The 21,988-nt window shown below is 34.0% G+C and overlaps 1 protein-coding gene across 9 annotated transcripts in view; it reads right to left on the reverse strand.

Moving 5' to 3' along the window:
- Positions 1-21,988, reverse strand: part of LOC136025657 (rho family-interacting cell polarization regulator 2-like) — a 157,657-nt gene that overhangs the window by 16,981 nt on the left and 118,688 nt on the right. For all 9 annotated transcript variants that reach the window (XM_065701647.1, XM_065701652.1, XM_065701642.1 and 6 more), the window contains one exon: positions 5,472-5,598. In XM_065701647.1, coding sequence (XP_065557719.1) covers positions 5,472-5,598 — 127 coding nt within the window. The remainder of the gene's footprint in view (positions 1-5,471; positions 5,599-21,988) is intronic.

The following is a 21,988-nucleotide window of genomic DNA, read 5'->3' on the forward strand; positions in this document are numbered from 1 at the left end:
TCGATCCCTCCACTCAAAGCGTTTTCCAAGATTGTAGGTTCCCCCCCCCCCCAACAGCCCCCAATGTCACTGGATCCAGTAAGGATTTAAAATAAGAGCCCTGAGACGCGATATCCTTCTAAATATCAAATTTCATTAAGATTTGATCCCCCGTCCGTAAGAATTTTTTTCTAATTTTTCCGATTTAACCGTCCCCTCACTACCCTCCCCCTCCAGATGATCGAATCGGGAAAACGACAATTTATAATTTAATCTGGTCTGGTTCCTGATACGCCTGCCAAATTTCATTGTCCTGGCTTACCTGGAAGTGCCTAAACTAGTAAAACCGGGACAGACAGACCGACAGACCAACCGACAGAATTTGCGATCGCTATATGTCGCTTGTTAGATATCGAGCGTCATAAAAACGATTGGCTTATAAGTGTTCGTTGTAAAAGGGAGCCAATTAAATTAAGGCAGACTTTTTATTATAACATTAAAAAAATAATTGGTATTGACATAATTGGTATTTCAATTATATTAAAATAAGTATTAAATTATAATTATATTAATATACTTATTTTAATAGGTATTATCATAATGATATACAAATTATATTATAGTTGATGCACATATAATATTAAATTATTGGTATAATTCTTGGTATATTATTTACTATTGTATTACAGAAAGCGATCTATCTATTCGTGTGTTTGGAGAATGTGGCTGATCAGCATAAAAATTATGAAGATATGCATTATAAACAATAAACTCAAAGTCGAGATTTTGGAATGGTGATTAATAAGGGAATTTTTTTTTTGTCCTCGGCCAGGGCAAACATATTTGAGAGGATAGAGGCCAATTGATTTCACCCACTGACAAGTTATTTTCATAGTGGAAAATCTCGATACTTAGTCAGTGGCATCGTTGAAGGGGGACAAGGAGGGGAGGGGCAGTTCTCCCCCCGCAATAGTTTGGAGAAAACTTTTTGAAGTAGCTTTAGAACTGTTGCTCGTTTTAAGGTTCAACTTCGTTCTTTACTTTGACCAGATAATACTTTTTGACTAATCCATCCTCCTTTTTAACATAGAAATAACAAGAAAAACAGGGGTCACTTCCTAATACGTTCCACATTAATGTTTATACAAATATGGCGCCTTCGAAGCTTATCATCAAGTAATTAGCTGAGCCTAGTTAATGGCAAAATTGGGAGAATGTACTATAGTTCCTGTTTCACCATGTTTGCTCAGGTCAAATGTTTCCCCTGATAGGTAAGTGTCTTTTATTTCCTAAAATTTATCAGTTCAATTAGATTTCTTGTTATAAAACTTTCAAATATGAATACACCCTCAACATCTGCAAACGGGGCAGAAATGAAATCACCGAAAAACAAGATCTCACTGAAAATAAGATGTTTTTCATTGAAAAACATGAAAATAAGACTTTTTATAAGAATGTTCGTACTGTAGCTAGATTGAATAAATCGGTTGTAATTTAGTCAACGAAGTTAGTAGGAGGGAGGGATCAGCGCTAGGAATCCTTTAATTGATTTAAATTTTTTACTTCCAATATATAAATCCAAACTCCCATATAGCTCCAAGCTCTCTTATTTGTAATTGAAACGCCTAGCAACCACCGATAACGTCCTATTCCCTGCGTTTCGGAATCACATATTAACCAATAAATGTAGAACTACCTCTATGTACAATTAAATAAAAAAAATACCATGCTGACTTCTCTATATTGTCGCTATTCTAAATATTTCTTTTAACCAGCTTCAAAAAAAAAGTTGACAAACATATGCTGAGGATTATTGCTTTTATTGGTAATAAAAACTTTTCAAACGAAGTGGAGTAAGGAGTGACCCGGCTCAATAGTAACCAAAACTCTAGAAAATGGAATTTTGATATCAATAGCTACATCAAAGGAATCGCATTTTAATGCTGATTTTAAATATATAAGTTTAATCATGTTTAGTCTTACCCAAAAAAAGTTACGAGCCTGAGAAAATTTGCTTTATTATAGAAAATAGGGGAAACAACCCCTAAAAGTCATAGAATATTAACGAAAATCACACAATCAGATTCAGCGTATCAGAGAACCCTACTGTAGAAGCTCCTATCTGCAAAAATGTGGACTTTTGCATTTTTTTTCCACAAGGCATATCACCTATGTGTGTTTATTTGTTTGTTTGTTTTTTTGTTTTTTCCCAGGGGTGATCGTATTGACCCAGTGGTCCTAGAATCTTGCGAGAGGGCTCATTCTAACGGAAATGAAAAGTTCTAGTGCCCTTTTTAAGTGACCAAAAAATTGGAGGACACCTAGGCCCCCTCCCACGCTAATTATTTTCCCAAAGTCGCCTAATCAAAATTCTAAGACAGCCATTTTATTCAGCGTCGTTAAAAACTTTATAACTATGTCTTTGGGGACGATTTACTCCCCCACAGTTCCCGTGGGAGGGGCCACAAGTTACAAACTTTGACCAGTGCTTACATATAGTAATGATAATTTGGAAGTGTACAGACGTTTTCAGGCGGATTTTTAGGTTGGGGGGGTGATAAGAGGGGGATATGTTAGGAGAACTTCCTTTGGAGGAATTTGTCATGGGGGAAGAACATTTTCATGAAGGGAGCGCAGGATTTTCTAGCATTATTAAAAAAAAAACAATGAAAAAACTAATATGAAAAAGTTTTTTCAACTGAAAGTAAGGAGAAGCATTAAAACTTAAAACGAACAGAAATTATTACACATATGATGGGCTCACCTCTTCCTAATATATCGCTCTTTACGCTAAATTATTTTTATTAATTTCGGCTATTTATTCTACGGCTTTTGTGATTCAGGGGTCATTCTTAATAAATTGGGAAAAATTTAAGCTTTATTGTAAAGAGCGAGGTACTGACGAGAGGGTGAACTCCTTCATACACGTAATAAAAATATGAGGATACAGAATTTCGTTACGTAAGCTAATTTGTAAGTTACGTATATCTTTTACTAATAAAAACATTCGTAAAAAATTAAAAGTTCTAGTTGCCTTTTTAAGTAGCCAAAAAATCGGAGGGCAACTAGGCCTCCTCCCCCGCTTCTTTTTTCTCAAGATTATCCGATCAAAACTATGAGAAAGCCATTTAGCCAAAAAAATAAATATAAAAATTTCGTTTTAATTATTCATCTGCGGAGAGCCAAAATTAAAACATGCATTGATTCAAAAACGTTTAGAAATTAAATAGAAAAACAAGTTTTTTTAACGGAAAGTAAGGAGCGACATTAAAAATTAAAAGGAACAGAAATTACTTCGTATATGAAAGATGCTGCTTCCTCATCAACGCCCCGCTCTTTACGCTAAATTTTAAAGATGGCAAAGAATCCGAGCTTATTAAACTCACCATCACCCACCCGAAATTGTTTACAGTATGCTACTGTCGTCTGCACAAACTCATTCCTGACAGCCTTAGCAAAAGCTGAATGCACTACTTAATCTGTGTTTGTTTGATGCGTATCGTCTATTTATGTATTCTATAATGTTTTTGAATTTAACTGAATAACGTCCTTGCTAAATATTAACTTTACTTAGTTATCGCTGGAAGAAAAATGTCCCACAAGATTTCTAACACTCCTTCCCCACAGGTGGTTTTAAAGAAGAGGGGCTGAGGGGGACTCGCCTAGGTCCCCCTCAAATAAACAATCTAACATTTGTAATCAGTCTGCAATTTTTGAAATTTGATCTTTATTAAAGTAAAGTGGAGGTCATTATTGACTGGAAGTTACTTAGTACCTGTTATAGTTATATAATAATGGTTAATACTTACTGTAAGTGTAAGCAAATTGAAGAGATCAGAACCACCACTTCTTTCCCCGGAAGGATAGCCCATGTCCATTTACTATCCGGATGTAGACCCTCTCTTACCTCCCCCCCCTCAATAAAATGCTGAAGCTAAGCCCACGTACTTAGTGCCCCGTTTTCGATCTCAACTGGAGGGGGGGGGGGTAACTCCCCACCACTTTTATATAATGAATCTGTGGTTACAACTTTCATCGCTTATAAATAATTACAAAGTCAGGATTCCATCAAAGAGTCTGGTGAGTCATGTAGTAATGATGACTTGTTCGAATATTTTTATTATTATAATAGACTAGAACAAGAGCCAAGTGCTCATATGGCACTTGTGACAAGGTCAGAAGAGCCAAGAACCAAGAGCTCATATGGTATGAGCTCTGGCAAAATTCTACGAATCAATAAATTGCTTTAAAAGGAAAATCAGAAGCTTAATGCCTTGATTAAGGTCAAGATTTGAAATAAGAGCTCTGAGTAACAAGGTCTTTCTAAATATCGAAATTCATTAAGATCCGATCACCCACTTGTAAGTTAAAAATACCTCAATTTTTCCAATTTTTCCTCTCCCCTCAACCCCCAGATGGTCGAATCAGGGAAAACGACTTTATCAAGTCAATTTGTGCAGCTCCCTGACAAGCCTTCCAATTTTCATTGTCCTAGCACGTCCAAAAGCACCAAAATCGCCAAAGCACTGAGCCCACCCCCTAACTCCCCCAAACAGACCGGATCCAGTCCGGTTACGTCAATCACGTATCTACGACATTTATAAGCGTTTTTCCAAGATTTTTGGTTTCCCCTCCAACTCCATTCAATGTCAACAGATCTGGTCGGGATTTGAAATAAGAGCTCTGAGACATAAGTTCCTTCTAAATATCAAGTTTCATTAAGACCCGGTCACCCGTTCTTAAGTTAAAATACCTCAATTTTTCTAATTTTTCCAAATTAACAACCCCCAGCTCCCTGATTGAGAACGGATCCGTTCAAATTATATCAATCACATATTTATGAATTGTGCTTACTCTTCCCATCAAGTTTCATCCTGATCTCTCCACCATCCTGTGCTTTCTCACACCCTTCCTGCTTACCTTCCCCAGATTTCTCCAGGTACCCATTTAGAGCTGGGTCGACTCTGGATGAGCTTATAAATTCACGCCACTGACCCCCGTCCCAAACAAAATAACTGGTAACAACCGGGATTGAACCCATGCCCCTTGAACACATAATTCCCACGCCAGAATGACTTTTTTCTTTCTCGGAAACAGGAGCAACAGTTGGTGCAGATTAAAGAGAGGGGATAATTACCCCCCTTCACCTTCCCCTAGATTTTGAAAAACGACTTTTCTTGACATTTTCATTGAAAAAGTAATTTTAAAAAGAAAAAGGAAAATTACCCGGACCCTCGATTTTGAAAAAAGAAAACCTTATTTTGCATCTTCATTTTAAAAATGAAGAAAGCTTAGCAGCCCCCCCCCCTTTTGAGGGTTCTTCATAATATTCGGGAATCGGGACCCCTGCACGGATATTCATCGGATTTTATGAACTTTTAAACTAGTTTAGGCAAAGTCTCCACTAGCGTTTTCCATGAAAAACATTTTAAGACGCAATTCACACAATAGTAAAAAAAAAAGAAGAAAAGATTCAACAGAAGAAAGCATACCTCTTTCGCAGAATAGTTCGGACTTCGATTCCAAAAGTGTTTTGCAAATCGAAAGCAAACTGCTGACAATGGCATTTCCAGTGACAACCAAATCATTACCTTCAGGGGTTACTCGCTCCCATAATGACTGGAAGACAATATTAATCATTAGTATTAATTGACCATAAAATATGTCTGCTAATGATGGGACCAATGGAAGCCTTCCAATTGAGAATGATGTGTCTGACAAACCACAGATCGTAAGTTGGATGGCTTGCGTGACTTAATCGATCCGTGGTTATGCTAATAATTCAAATTTTGTATTGGTTGCCAAGGAAGAGTCATCTTTCCCAGCTCTCTCTTTCTCTCTATTTTCTTTCGCAATTTCATAAAACAAAGCAAAAATTTTTTATTCTTGCCGAAGAAAAGATTTTTTTTTTTAATTCTGAAGAAATCTGGTCAGAACAATATAACTAAAAAAAATGTACCCTTTCCTATTTTAACCCTACCCTTACGAAAATGTACTTTAGTTCCTTCTCCGATAGATTATATCCGTGTGCAAATACATAAGCAGGTATAAGTAAACATAGTAGACCTATACGAGAGGGTGAGGGAGATAATTAAGAACGCTTTCTGGAGCTCAAAGAAGGTTTTGTTTAAGAAAAATATAGTATATATTTCATTAAATTTTATTCATAAAAAGAATTGTTTTTTCATCTTTTTTTTAATTCATCGTCTCTGATTTCTAATGATGTCATTCTCCGTGCACGTTTATTTGATCTTGTTTTGTGATTGTGTTATTTATTTTGTCATTCTGCTTTGTGTGGTGGGCCGTGGACTTGGGTCTTCAACTAGTTTCCTTTATGTTGTAAACTTTGATAGGATCACCACAGTAACAAGCTCTGCCTCTCCATGGTATCTCAGTTTATTTTATTTGTTATACGTATTATATTAATAAATTAAACTGAAATGAACTTGAATGTCATCATTTCTTTTAACGAAAATACAATTATTAAATTTTTCTCAAGACAAATTATAGATCACCAGAAGGGGTAGAACGACACTCTTTAAACCACATCAAAATAGAATTTTCCCAACTGAGAGCCATATGTCTTACAAGCTACACAATCAATTTAAGCTACACAATTAAGCTACACAATCAATTGTGTACACAAACAATTAATCAATTAAGCTACACAATCAATTTAAGCTACACAATTAAGCTACACAATCAATTTAAGCTACACAATTAAGCTACACAATCAATTGTGTACACAAACAATTAATCAATTAAGCTACACAATCAATTTAAGCTACACAATTAAGCTACACAATCAATTGCGTACACAAACAATTAATCAATTAAGCTACACAATCAATTTGTGGTTACCGCTTATGACTCAACTTGTATGTTTTAGTCTGCGCCATGAAAGTGATTTTTTTTTTTTTTTTTTGATTCTTTTGTTATCCTTTCCCATTTTCATAATATAAGAAAACAAAAAGACCTAGTATTATTTAGAAAAAACTGTAACAGGGCCAAAGTTAGAATCATTAAAATTTAAGAAGATGGATGAGAAGGAATGTACTAGATTATTTGATGCCTAATTTTCAAGCTTTTCTAGAATAGGGGGGGGGGGGGATCATCAGGACCGACCAGAAGACTCTCCCCTCTTGTGAAGGTTTTGTAAACAGTTTTTAGAAGAGACTTATATATGTCAGGCTTATTATAAAAAAGCATATTAATTGAATTTCCAAGGTAAAGTATGTGATACAGTAGTTAAATGACAGCAAATATAAAATTAGTATAGATTATATATATATATATATATATATATATATATATATATATATATATATATATATATATATATATATATATATATATATATATATATATATATATATATATATATATATATATATATATAATATGCCCACTTATTCCTTGATTGTTGTTAGTATTTTATTTGCTGTCATAGCCCATCGGCTTTGTATACAGACAAGAATACAGTATATATATATATATATATATATATATATATATATATATATATATATATACTAGCTGTTGGGGTGGCGCTTCGCGCCACCCCAACACCTAGTTGGTGGGGGCGCTTCGCGCCCCCCCCAAGCCCCCCCGCGCGCGTAAGTCGTTACGCGCCATAATAGTTACGCGCCATTGTAGTTGTGTCCCTATGTCCCACCTGTGAATATAGATATATATATATATATATGGTTTTAACTACGTAAAACTTGCGAATATACAACATTCTTTGCTGTCCCATTGTCTTTGCATATAAATAGATTGTCAGGTTATCCCCCTGTTTCCCCCGGTGTCCCCGTTGTAGTTGTGTCCCTGTGTCCCGGTCGTCATTTATATTCCCTGTGTCCCGGGTCCCGGTCATCATTTGTATCCCGGTGTCCCGGTCTGTATATACATTCGTTTTTTAGTTTTGTTTTTCTCCTTTATTTTTTTCCTTTTTTTTTCTTTTTTAGCTTATTTAGATTTTTAGATTTTTTAGTTTTTTTTATTAGTTTTTAGTTTTTATTTCTTTTTAGTTTTTTTGTCCCGGTCGTCATTTATATCCCCCTGTTTCCCCCGGTGTCCCCGTTGTAGTTGTGTCCCTGTGTCCCGGTCGTTATTTATATTCCCTGTGTCCCGGTCGTCATTTGTATCCCGGTGTACCGGTCTGTATATACATTCGTTTTTTAGTTTTGTTTTTCTCCTTTATTTTTTTCCTTTTTTTTTCTTTTTTAGTTTATTTAGATTTTTAGATTTTTTAGTTTTTTTATTAGTTTTTAGTTTTTTTTTCTTTTTAGTTTTTTTGTAGTTTTTACCTTCTTTTTAGTTTTGTTAATTTTTTTTTTTACTTGTGTCCTGGTCGTCATTTATACTCCCTGTGTCCCGGTGCTTTGTTGATTGCTAATCGAACATTCCTTTTGTCCTGGTCGCTTTCTCTTTGAGTGTCGTCATTTATTTTTTTCTTTTTTAGTTCTTTTAGTTTTTACCTTTTTTAGTTTTTTTTTAGTTTTTAGTTTTTTTAGTTTTTTACCTTTTTTTAGTTTTTTTAGTTTTTTAGCTTTTTTATTTTTTTTATTAGTTTTTAGTTTTTTTGTAGTTTTTGCCTTTTTTTTTAGTTTTTTGTCCTGGTCGCTTTCTCTTTGAGTGTCGTCATTTATTAGTTTTTTCCTTTTTTTTTTTAGTTTTTTATTGGTTTTTACCTCTATTTTAGCTTATTTTTCAGTTTTTTCCTTTTTTTTAGTTTTTTTTTATTTTTTATTTTTTTTAGTTTTTTACCTTTTTTTAGTTTTTTTAGTTTTTTTAGTTTTTTAGCTTTTTTACTTTTTTTATTAGTTTTTAGTTTTTTTTTGTAGTTTTTGCCTTTTTTTAGTTTTTTCAGTTTTTTTTTTAGTTTTTTATTGGTTTTTACCTTTATAGTTTTTTTAGTTTTTTAGCTTTTTTATTTTTTTTATTAGTTTTTAGTTTTTTTTGTAGTTTTTGCCTTTTTTTAGTTTTTTCAGTTTTGACGTCACCTAATCCAGTTTTTTCAGGTGACGTCACCTGACACATCCATCCACACATCCATCCACACATCCATCCACAGACAACTTATTTTTATATATATAGAAGATATATATATCTATCTATATATATAAAAATAAGTTGTCTGTCTGTGGATGTGTGGATGGATGTGTGGATGGATGTGTCAGGTGACGTCACCTGAAAAAACTGGATTAGGTGACGTCAAAACTGAAAAAACTAAAAAAAGGCAAAAACTACAAAAAAAACTAAAAACTAATAAAAAAAATAAAAAAGCTAAAAAACTAAAAAAAACTATAAAGGTAAAAACCAATAAAAAACTAAAAAAAAAACTGAAAAAACTAAAAAAAGGCAAAAACTACAAAAAAAAACTAAAAACTAATAAAAAAAGTAAAAAAGCTAAAAAACTAAAAAAACTAAAAAAACTAAAAAAAGGTAAAAAACTAAAAAAAATAAAAAATAAAAAAAAACTAAAAAAAAAGGAAAAAACTGAAAAATAAGCTAAAATAAAGGTAAAAACCAATAAAAAACTAAAAAAAAAAAGGAAAAAACTAATAAATGACGACACTCAAAGAGAAAGCGACCAGGACAAAAAACTAAAAAAAAAGGCAAAAACTACAAAAAAACTAAAAACTAATAAAAAAAATAAAAAAGCTAAAAAACTAAAAAAACTAAAAAAAGGTAAAAAACTAAAAAAACTAAAAACTAAAAAAAAACTAAAAAAGGTAAAAACTAAAAGAACTAAAAAAGAAAAAAATAAATGACGACACTCAAAGAGAAAGCGACCAGGACAAAAGGAATGTTCGATTAGCAATCAACAAAGCACCGGGACACAGGGAGTATAAATGACGACCAGGACACAAGTAAAAAAAAAAATTAACAAAACTAAAAAGAAGGTAAAAACTACAAAAAAAACTAAAAAGAAAAAAAACTAAAAACTAATAAAAAAACTAAAAAATTTAAAAATCTAAATAAACTAAAAAAGAAAAAAAAAGGAAAAAAATAAAGGAGAAAAACAAAACTAAAAAACGAATGTATATACAGACCGGTACACCGGGATACAAATGACGACCGGGACACAGGGAATATAAATAACGACCGGGACACAGGGACACAACTACAACGGGGACACCGGGGGAAACAGGGGGATATAAATGACGACCGGGACAAAAAAACTAAAAAGAAATAAAAACTAAAAACTAATAAAAAAAACTAAAAAATCTAAAAATCTAAATAAGCTAAAAAAGAAAAAAAAAGGAAAAAAATAAAGGAGAAAAACAAAACTAAAAAACGAATGTATATACAGACCGGGACACCGGGATACAAATGATGACCGGGACCCGGGACACAGGGAATATAAATGACGACCGGGACACAGGGACACAACTACAACGGGGACACCGGGGGAAACAGGGGGATAACCTGACAATCTATTTATATGCAAAGACAATGGGACAGCAAAGAATGTTGTATATTCGCAAGTTTTACGTAGTTAAAACCATATATATATATATATATCTATATTCACAGGTGGGACATAGGGACACAACTACAATGGCGCGTAACTATTATGGCGCGTAACGACTTACGCGCGCGGGGGGGCTTGGGGGGGGCGCGAAGCGCCCCCACCAACTAGGTGTTGGGGTGGCGCGAAGCGCCACCCCAACAGCTAGTATATATATATATATATATATATATATTATAGCTGTTGGGGTGGCGCTTCGCGCCACCCCCAAGCCCCCCCGCGCGCGTAAGTCGTTACGCGCCATTGTAGTTGTGTCCCTATGTCCCACCTGTGAATATAGATATATATATATATATATATATATATATATATATATATATATATATATATATATATATATATATATATATATATTTTAGTTTTTTACCTTTTTTAGTTTTTTTCTTCTTTTGTATTAATGCTAAAGCCAAGGTTCAAACCTGGAGCCTCTCGGACCTAGAACCTGAAACATAACGCTTTACCAACTCAGCTACTTCGGCGTGAATACATTCGTTTTGAGCAGCTTCCTCGGTGTTGCCATTGTAGGTTCTTCAGTCATTTTACAATTAGAAATTTCTCTTTCAACGGTCTCCTTACAATTAAAAATTTGTCTTTGAACGATATTCTTAAATACCTGTGTCCTGGTCGTCATTTATATTCCCTGTGTCCCGGTCGTCATTTGTGTCCCGGTATCCCAGTCTGTAATTTCTCCTTGAGTGTCCCGGTCGTTATTTATATTCCCTCTGTCCCGGTCGTCATTTGTGTCCCGGTCTGTAATTTCTCTTTGAGTGTTTTTTCTTTTTAGTATTTTTTAGTTTTTTACATTTTTTCTTTTTTCAGTTTTCTTTTTCTTCTTTATTTTTCAGCTTCACTATGAAATACATATCGCCGAACCTTTGTTTTTTTAACTAAAATCTGGTAGGCATTGATGACCTTATCCAAGTCAAAATCCCAAACCCAATCATCATCGCTATCATTTTCAGTTTTGATATGTTTTGACTCTCGCTGTCCAGGTGGATTTTCATCTAACTGCGCGGTTTTGCGTTCTTTAGCCGCAAGCCTGTTTTCTTGCTGTTCTTGTGATTCCTCGGAACGCTTTCTTTTCCTATTTTCTCTATCAGCAGCAAGTTTTTTGGCATAAACTCTTTGAGCAGCTTCCTCGGCTGTTGCCATTGTAGGTTCTTCAGTCATTTTACAATTAAACATTTTTCCGTGAACAAATGTCTTAAATACCGTTATGACGTCACCGTCAAAGCAAAAATGACGACAACTGATTTCATGACGTCAGTCAACACAGAAACATGACGTCACCTGATCAACAGACAGACACACAGACAGACAACTTATTTATATAAATATAGATATATATATATATATATATATATATATATATATATATATATATATATATATATATATATATATATATATATATATATATATATATATATATATAAAAATAAGTTGTCTGTCTGTCTGTGGATCAGGTGAGGTCATGTTTCTGTGTCCACCCACGCTGTTGGGGAGGCGCGAAGCGCCACCCCAACAGCTAGTATATATATATATATATATATATATATATATATATATATATATATATATATATATATATATATATATATATATATATATATATATATATAGCTTAGGTTTTCCATTGTTTTTTTTTTTTACGGCAAGTCGCGTGCCATTGCAAAGCTTTGGTGGGTTGATATTTCTTAAAAGTATTATTGGTACGCCTATTTTTAGTTGTAGCACGTGTGGTGGAAACCCTGAAGGATCTATGGAATTTAAAAATTCAGATGGATAATTAACCGCTTCATTTGGTTCCAAAACTGTGTCGACTGACTTGTAAAGGACTGCCTGGTCTCGAATCTTGTTCAAAACAATATTGTTGATTTCGTGGACGTCTATATTTTTGGGTGCGAGAATCGCTCTTTCACTTAGCCATTTATTATTTTTATAATTTTTTAGAATATTCGGAAATACTTTTTCAATCAATTCATTTTTGGACGTCACTAAATTACAGAAATCAGCAGGTAGTTGTATACGTCCTGAAATTGAGTCTACTGTTTGACCAGAGTCATCGTTTTGCAATCGGACACGCATATTTGTAGTTAATTTTAATATTTTTACGTGTGCCTATAAATTAGAATTTTTTAGGCAAGCATTCATTTCGTCTGCAGGAGTTAAACTACGTAAAAATTGCGAATATACAACATTCTTGGCTTTCCCATTGTCTCTGCATATACAAAGCCGTATGTACTAATAATGACATCATATGCAAAAGCTCTTTTTACAAACAAACAAACATACATACATACAACTCGTTTTTATATAGATAGATAGATAGATAAAATACAAATTAACTGCGTAAAACTTGCGAATATACAACATTCTTCGCTGTCCAATTGTCGCTGCATATAAATAGATTGTCAGGTTTACCGACCCTCGAACATGCAACGTACAATTGTCAATGGTAAAAACAATCAGTATTAAGATCTATACCACATTTTTCTAATGATTGACCTTGAGCTTTGTTAATGGTGATTGCAAATGCTAATCGAATTGGGAATTGCAATCTTTTAAATTGAAAAGGCAGATCCGTTGGAATCTTGGGAATGCGAGGAATAAGAACAGCCTCACCCTCAAAAGGCCCTGTCAAGATTGTGGCCTCTATTAGGTTTTCCATTGTTTTTTTTACGGCAGGTCGAGTGCCATAGCAAAGCTTTGGTGGGTTTATATTTCTTAAAAGTATTATTGGTAGGCCTATTTTTAGTTGTAGCACGTGTGGTGGAAACCCTGAGAATAATATCTCGAGGTAAAAACTGATCACCGACCATAACGATGGCCACTTCGTCGATAGTTGGAGCATTGTATCTACGCACATGTTGGCCAGGAGGCGTTTTGTCAGCGGAAATAACAATTTTATGCGTATAAGTAGGCATCAAATCGATGGCTGTTTTGAACAGACGCACTAAATTATTATTTTCGTGGAAAAGATGTTGTAATTGGGAAACGATTGTCCTTTCAATGTTGGGAGAAATTTCGCAACGTGCATTCAATTCAGAATTTCTATCACTGATGAAGTACAATTGTAAAAAATTTATGATTCTCGCCTGAGAATGGTAGAAGAGACCCTGCTCTATGATAAATTTGCCCTTTTACTTTGAAAGTAGACATAAATTGATCTGGATTTTCAATTTGGGCTCCAAACGACGTCATTTGGAAACATGAGTTGTATTTTCTGATTCATTTATATTCCTTATGTCCCGGTGTCCCGGTCGTCATTTATATCCCCCTGTTTTATATCCCGCTTATTTTTCAGTTTTTTCCTTTTTTTAGTTTTTTTTTTTACTTTTTTAGTTCTTTTAGTTTTTACGTTTTTTAGTTTTTTTTAGTTTTTTAGATGAATTTTTTTTTTAGTTTTTTACCTTTTTTTCTTTTTAGTTTTTTATTGGTTTTTACCTTTTTTTAGCTTTTTATCTTTTTTATTTTTTTTTATTTTTATTTTTAATTTTATTAGTATTCTTTTTCTCTTTTATTTTTCATTTTTCCTTTTTTTTAGTTTTTTTTTAAGTTTTTATTTTTTTCCTTTTTTTAGTTTCTTTAGTTTTTTTAGTTTTTCGGCTTTTTTATTTTTTTATTAGTTTTTAGTTTTTTTTTGTAGTTTTTGCCTTTTTTTAGTTTTTTCAGTTTTTTTTTTAGTTTTTAGATTTTACCTTTTTTAGCCTAACCAGGATTTGAACCTGGGACCTTCATTCTCCGTTCTGACACCCTCTCTCACCGAGTGACTACTCCAGCATGTTCATTTTGGTGTTTTAAATGGTATATTATTAACCAAATTAATGTGTTTTACAATATACTAAGCATCGTCATAACAAAAATGACGGCAACTAATTTCATGACGTCAGCCGAAAAATGAAGTCACCTGATCCACAGATCCACAGACAGACAGACAACTTATTTTTATATATATAGATATAAGTTGTGTGTCGACTGACGTCATGTTTGTCCACTGACGTCAAAGGCTTTGTATATGACGTCAAAGGCTTTGTATGTGACGTCATTATAAGTATATAAGAAGGCGTTTCAAAGAGAAATTTTTAGTATAGATCTTAAAATGACAGAAGAAACAGCCAAGGAAGCTGCTCAAATAGTTCATTCAAAGAGAAATTTTAGTATAAATCCTACAATGGCAGAAGAAACAGCCGAGGAAGCTACTCAAAGAGTTAATGCCAAAAGCCTTGCGGCAAGACTTGAAAGTGATACCGATGATAAAAAAAACGACGTTGAAAGGACTATCGTTTCCCAGTTGCAACATCTTTTCCATAAAAATTAAATGCTGCTGAATTTACAGGTGGTCAATTTGTCTTCTTATTCTTTTAATAGCAAATGAAATATTTCTGATTCTAAAAATGAGCTTTTGTATATATTCTTGTCTCATTGCCCAGTAAAGGGACCTATCCCTATGTAGAACTTTTATTTATTTCCTCACCATTGCCCTCATACATTTATTTCCTGCCTTTTGTGTTAACTATTTGGATTACCCTATCGTCTTGTGTCATTTTGCAGAGCATTATAGATACCAAAAAACTACTTTGCCAGCTTTTTCCCCAGTTATGATATTTTTGCTTGAAATATGTTGTTGTTTAATCTAGTAATAAACAAGTGTGTTTTATTGCATATACCTTCTAAAAAAGCTAAATTACGCATTACCATAATTATCGTGTTATTCATTAGTTTTGAGTTATAGAGTGGCAAATAGTGAATTCAATTCCTCCTTCCTGATTATCCGTTCAGCTAAAATATGCCGTTCCTTCGTTTCATTGTAATTTTGATTTGTCTTCTAATTGCAGATTCTATTATACAAATTTTCGTTTATAATTCAATGTTTGTTAATTGAATTTTTTTTTGCTTATCCTTCACATGCACCAGAATCATAAGTTCGTTCATTCTATTGTAACTTTGACTTGTTTATTAACCAGAGGCTTCCCTCTAACACCATTTAGTTTTTAATTCAATATGATTTTTGATGACACTTGTTGCTTTCGCTTTAGCTGTTTGTAAATATTTGTCATTGTGTAATTTCGAATTTGTTTCTAACAAAAAAAAAATTTGCCGTTGATTCAGGAATAGTAAATATTACCTCGAACAGTCTTATTAGTCAAATGTTGTTTTAAAAAAATTGGACGGAAATTCAAAGTATAGCCTGAAACCCTCCAAAATGACGTCTAATCAAAACAAAATGTTTTGTTTTGTTTTGTTTGTTTTTCATAAATTCTATAAATGATGTCTAGAGGCTTGAATAACAACGAAAATCACTTGTTTGCAAGGGTATCACTGATGTGCCATTTTTATTTTTTCCTCTATTGCTAACATAGCACTGGCACATCATATAGAATTTTTTTTCCATTAATAAAAGAGATGATAGTATATGGCAACTGCATACAATACAAAAATGAAGAATTTAGCGCTTAAAAAAGGCCAGAATTCAAGTTCCTAACTTTGGCTGGATACAACCAGCTTCCTAAGATGATTGAGAAATACCTCAAAAGACACATCATCTGTAAGTATAGCCCCCTCTTCTCCTTGGTAATTTGGATGAGTATGGGTAATGGATGGATTAACTTTATTTAACAGGAATCGAGCGTGGGAGGCTCCTTCATCGGTAACAACGTACCGGGGCAAGGGAAAACGATTCGAGACAATCTCTACTGCGTCTTCTAAAGGGGCTTTCATGAAAACCTTTAAGTGGGCATACTCTGGCAATTTATCAAACATTATTTTTCCAGTAAACAACATCAGCTCCAAAGTACACTAGAACTTGGAAATATGTGTCCATTAAAATAATTGTGTTCTTCTTTAGACTTGTGGCGTCAAGACTAACTGGTGTTGATTCTTTCCCTGTTAAGGGGCTATACTCAAGCAAATAAGGTTGAATCATTGTTATACCACTCTCTGTATCCTCTCTTAAAAATATTGACCTGTAAAATGTGGTTTCGTCTGGACTGTTGTTAAAGAACTGAAGAAACGGCGATCGTCTTAAATGATATACAGCTTGAGGGAAAAATTCAAAACTTTGAGGCAGAACAAACGACTCTGGCTGATTTCTCGAAAAGGATGAGAACTTCTGGCATATCTTAATCAGATTTCTATCCAACCATCTTATGACATTAGACACATCTTCCCTTTCTAGATGGAAGACTGACAGACGACCAAGCAAAATAGCAGCAGCGTCCTGGTCAAACCAATCTCGTATCATTGGATCGCTGGAAGAGGTAAACAAATTCCTAGCGATTGTGGTAACCCTAATTTTTCTGTCGCCATTGATGTGTTGATAATTCGTTACAAACTGTATATAACCTTTTCCTTCAGCACTGGCTGGGGCATCTGGAACTATAAAAATTGCGGGTGTGGTGGTAGGCAAAAGTGAACAAAACTTCCACTGTGTGGTCCCACCGACACCAATTTCCGTATCTGCAACCGAATTATGCTGGACCCCCATTGAAACGCAAGGACCAATACATCCTGCAATTTGCAGCTCCTTTGAAACCTTAACTTCCATTACAGCATTGAAAGCCATTTGACAATTTCCTGTTTCATCTCTCGCAAATAACTTTTTGAGACTTTCGCTGAGCAGCGAGGATTCAAAAGAGTCAGACAGGACTAAATTTCCACTAGTGAGACTTAGCAACGATTTCATTTCGAATAGACCAATTTGTTCTTGTGCTGCCATATAAATATCAACTGCGTGACCATTTTGGGACGCTTTCATGGCAAGGGCCTCATAAAATTTTGTTGCCCTCTTAAAATACTTCGCCTGGCTCTGTTCTATGTCATGATGACTTCGGATTGTATTTTTAAGGTCATCATCAACAATCATTCCTAGACCGTTGGTACATGCACCTCCAATAAAGGACATTATTCTTCCTCCTATATTTGTGTGGGTTGTCTCTAACAAGTTGACAGCAATCGAGAGGGCCGCTCCGACGCTTCGAATATGTCTCCTACCTCGTTGTACTTTAAACGTGTCAAGCTGTATTCCTTCAAAAATTTCTTCCATCAAATTCAATGTTTCACTGAGGGGCTTCAAAAATTTATTGGTAGGTACACTTGGTCCTGTTTACCGTAAGCTAGTGTGGGGGCTGGTGATGCTGTTTGTCTATTCAGTTTTAATAGCTTCCGAAGTTCTTGACTATTATATTCCTTAGTTCCTTTAAAGGCATAAGCCTTTTCAACGAGTGGATTTATCTCATGAATATAGACGTATTTTCCAAACGTGCTGAGACCACATAAAGTATTTGGTGGTAAACTATGTATTGACTCAATCAGAGTTCTTTTCAAAGCATAAAGATCACATGGCTCAATACAAGTGTCGACAACATAGAGAAAAGCTGTTGGGACAATCTTGATTCCAGATGAGATAGAATATTCAACTGTCGAGGACTCTTGGTAAAGTTCACCAGGCATGTCGGTTTCACTTGCATGTGCATAAGTTGCTGGAAAAGTATTTTTTTGATTGCAGATAACACAACTCCAACGCTTAGCTCGATAATCAACACTACAAAGCGGATTTAGTATGGCTTTACAATTTTTTGTACTGCACACGACTGGGTCATATTCAAGGACGAGTTTATTTTCACGCTTTTTAAATGGTGTGTACATGACACCAAGAGGTAGAACAAGTTTAGCAGCTTCTATCCTGCTTGCAGGCCAACAGTTAAATGACATCCGTACACCATCTCTGCTTTCATTGTCTGCAAAAATACTATTTACCTTCTGACTCATCATTCTTTTACGAGATCGACTCCGTCAGTTTAGCCTCAATCTTATACTCTTATATCCAGAGCTAAGCTTCAAGCCAGATATAAATTTACTCCACCTATACAAAACTGTTTAAGGGCCCATATTCAAGGAAATCGCTATATCTAGTTTCTTTTGCAATTAAAAAAAAAGCACAGTGTTTGAAATTAAATCAACTTTTTGACAGAAAAAACTGCAGCTTCATACACAAGATGATGATTGACGTCATGATGATAGGTTAAAACCATAAATGCTGTTGTGATAACAAGGAGACGTCTGCTGTAATAAAGTGACGTCTGTTGCAAATAAGGTTCGCTCTCTGATATATCAAGCTAAGAAAAAGTTGATGGCTTTTTTCTGTGTATGTGCTTAAAAAATGGTTGTTTCAGCTTGCTTTAAGTTTGACTCATTATAAGACATTAATTCTGTTCGTTTTCGGTTTTTGATGCCGCTCTACTTTCTTTCAAAAAGCAATTCTAAAGAGCTAGTGCCTTACCGATTATCGGAGCCTTTTTGATAAGCAATAAGGTTACGTGAAAATTCTTGCTGATCACTTATGTTCAATTTAGTGTCGTAGAGGATGATACTTTGGTTTTTTACTATCTGTTAGAGATGTAACTGAATTGTGTTTCATTGGAATAAACGAAGTGGTACTGTAATTTTCAACTTTTGTTAATCTTACAACTGGGACTTTCGATTTAGCCCAATCTAATTACAGGTGAAGTTTCAAATACCGACGACACTATATTACAAAAATAAGAGTTAAATTGCATAATTCATAATCAGTGAACTGGAAATAAAGAATCATAAAACTTACCTTTTTTATTTTTTTTATCTTTTTTCGTTTTTTCTTTTTAGGTTTTTGTTATTTGGTTTGTTATTTTTTTTTCTTTTCTTTTCTTTTAGTTTCTTAGCTTTTTTTATTTATATATATATATATATATATATATATATATATATATATATATATATATATATGTTTTATCTTCTTTTTTAATTTTTTTATTTTTTAGTTTTTTCTTTTTTTAGTTTTTTAGCTTTTTTAGTTTTTTTTAGCTTTTCTTCTTTTAGTTTTTTACCTTTTTTTACTTTTTTTAGGTTTTTTCTTTTTTTAGTTTTTTCTTTTTTTCTTTTTTTGTTTTTTAGTTTTTTTCTTTTTTTTAGTTTTTTATCTTATTATATCTATCTATATAAAAATAAGTTGTTTTTGTGTCAACTGACGTCATGTTTGTGGGTCGACTTACGTCATGTGTGTCGACTGACGTCATTATAAGGATTGAGCGTTATGCCATCATAAAATTGTTTGTTGACTGACGTCATGTTTGTTATGACGTCAAATGCTTTGTATATGACGTCATTATAAGTATATAAGAAGGTCTTTCAATGAGAGATTTTTAATATAGATCTTAAAATGACAGAAGAACCTACAGTGGCAGAAGAAACAGCCGAGGAAGCTGCTCAAAGAGCTAATGCCAAAAGGCTTGCGGCTAATAGAGAAAGTAGGAAAAGAAAGCGTGCTGAGGAATCACAACATCAAAGAGAAATTTTTAATATAGATCTTAAAATGACAGAAGAACCTACAATGGCAGAAGAAACAGCCGAGGAAGCTGCTCAAAGAGCTAATGCCAAAAGGCTTGCGGCTAATAGAGAAAGTAAGAAAAGAAAGCGTGCCGAGTAATCACAACAACAGCGTGAAAATAGGCTTGAGGCTAATAGAGAAAGTATGAAAAGAAAGCGGGCCGAGGAATCACAACAACAGCGTGAAAGCAGGCTTACGTCTCAAAGAGAAATCACCAAAGAGAAAATGTGCCGAGGAATCACAAGAGCAACCTGGCCAGAAGAGTCGAAACGTATCAAAAGTGAAAATGATAGCGATGATGATTGAGTTTGGAATTTTGACTTGGATAAGGTCATCAATGCCTACCAGATTTTAGTTTTAAAAAAAAAGGTAAGTCGATATGTATTTCATAGTGACGAAAGACAAGTCAAGGTAAAACAAACCAAACAACTTGAAAGTGATACCGATGATAGAAAAACGACGTTTTATTCAAAAAAACGTCGTTTCCCAGTTGCAACATCTTTTCCACATAAATAATAATTTAGTGCTTCTGTTCAAAACAGCAATCGAATTGATGCCTACTGATACGCAACTATCAACGAAGTGGCAATCGTTATGGTCGGTGATCAGTTCTTACCTCGAGATAATATTCTTTATAGGCGAAACAATCAGTTGACAAGCATTGCTTAAACTCATCGATGCTACGATGCCCTATAATATCTTATCATTTTTTGGGATGGAGCCGACGGCTATCACTTCAATATTAGATTGATAAATCCAGCCACTAACAAAGAAATGGATAAGAAATGCAGCGCAATGAAATATTATGTCTATAGATTAATGATTCGTCATTTATGACATTTGCATATAATCCATCTTGGGATTAGATACAACAGCTTTTACATCCTGGACAATCGCCGGTTAATAGACATGACATTACGGCCCGTGTCTTCCACGGCTAGAAAGGTCAAATATGACCTTGGACTTTACAACAGAAATTTATAACTGCACTTTAGTTATGACTGAAGATTTGTGCTTATCTATTGCAAACCAACTTCTCAAGCATTTGGGAATGCCTTCACCTAATCGTACTGCCTCTATTTCTACATGTGTAGAATTGGATCGTGAACAAAGTTACAACACAATTGATCTATTGTCGTATGTTACAGATCGGGACACAAGGAACATAAATGACGACAGGGACACTCAAAGAGAAATTACAGACCGGGACAACGGGACACAAATGACAATTGGGACACAGGGAATATAAATGACGACCGGGACACTCAAAGTATATATATATATATATATATATATATATATATATATATATATATATATATATATATATATATATATATATGATATGTCCACTTATTCATCAATTGTTATTAGTATTTTATTTGCTATCATGGCCCATCGGCTCTGTATACAGACAAGAATACAATTTTTAATAATCAACGAAGCAAAAAAAAAAAAAAAAAAAAAAGCATGAAGTAACCACATTCTTTCCTTACAAGATTTCCAAAAGACTTAGAGAAATAGAATATATCAAATAGTAGCAATAGGTGAAACTATGATTACATTATCAAGACCATGTCCAGGGGTGGGGGGGGAGGTTTCTGGGTTTAGCCTCCACCCGAAAATTGTGTCCGACGCGTAAAAGCGTAAAAAAAATACATAGAAATAAATTTTTGAAACGATTTTCAAGGTGTTATTGTACCCTCCTTCCGATCAAAAATTTGGATACACTCTTGCACATTAAACTTCTCTCACATGTTTCAAACAGTTCGTGGTAACGAACTATAGAAAGGAGCGACCCGGCTCAATAGTAAACGAAACTCTAAAAAACGGAATTTCGATGCTAAAAGATATATAAAAAGAATCGGATTATTATGCTAATTTTAAATATACAAGTTTCATCAAATTTAGTCTTTGCCATCAAAAGTTACGAGCCTGAGAAAATTTGCCTTATTTTGGAAAATAGGGGGTAACACCCCCTAAAAGTCATAGGATCTTAACAAAAATCCCACCATCGCATTCAGCGTATCAGAGAATTCTATAGAAAAAATTTCAACGTCCATTCTACAAAAATGTGGGATTTCGTATTTTTTGCCAGAAGACAAATC

The sequence above is a fragment of the Artemia franciscana genome, chromosome 1, assembly GCF_032884065.1.
Source record: "Artemia franciscana chromosome 1, ASM3288406v1, whole genome shotgun sequence".
Taxonomy (NCBI): domain Eukaryota; kingdom Metazoa; phylum Arthropoda; class Branchiopoda; order Anostraca; family Artemiidae; genus Artemia; species Artemia franciscana.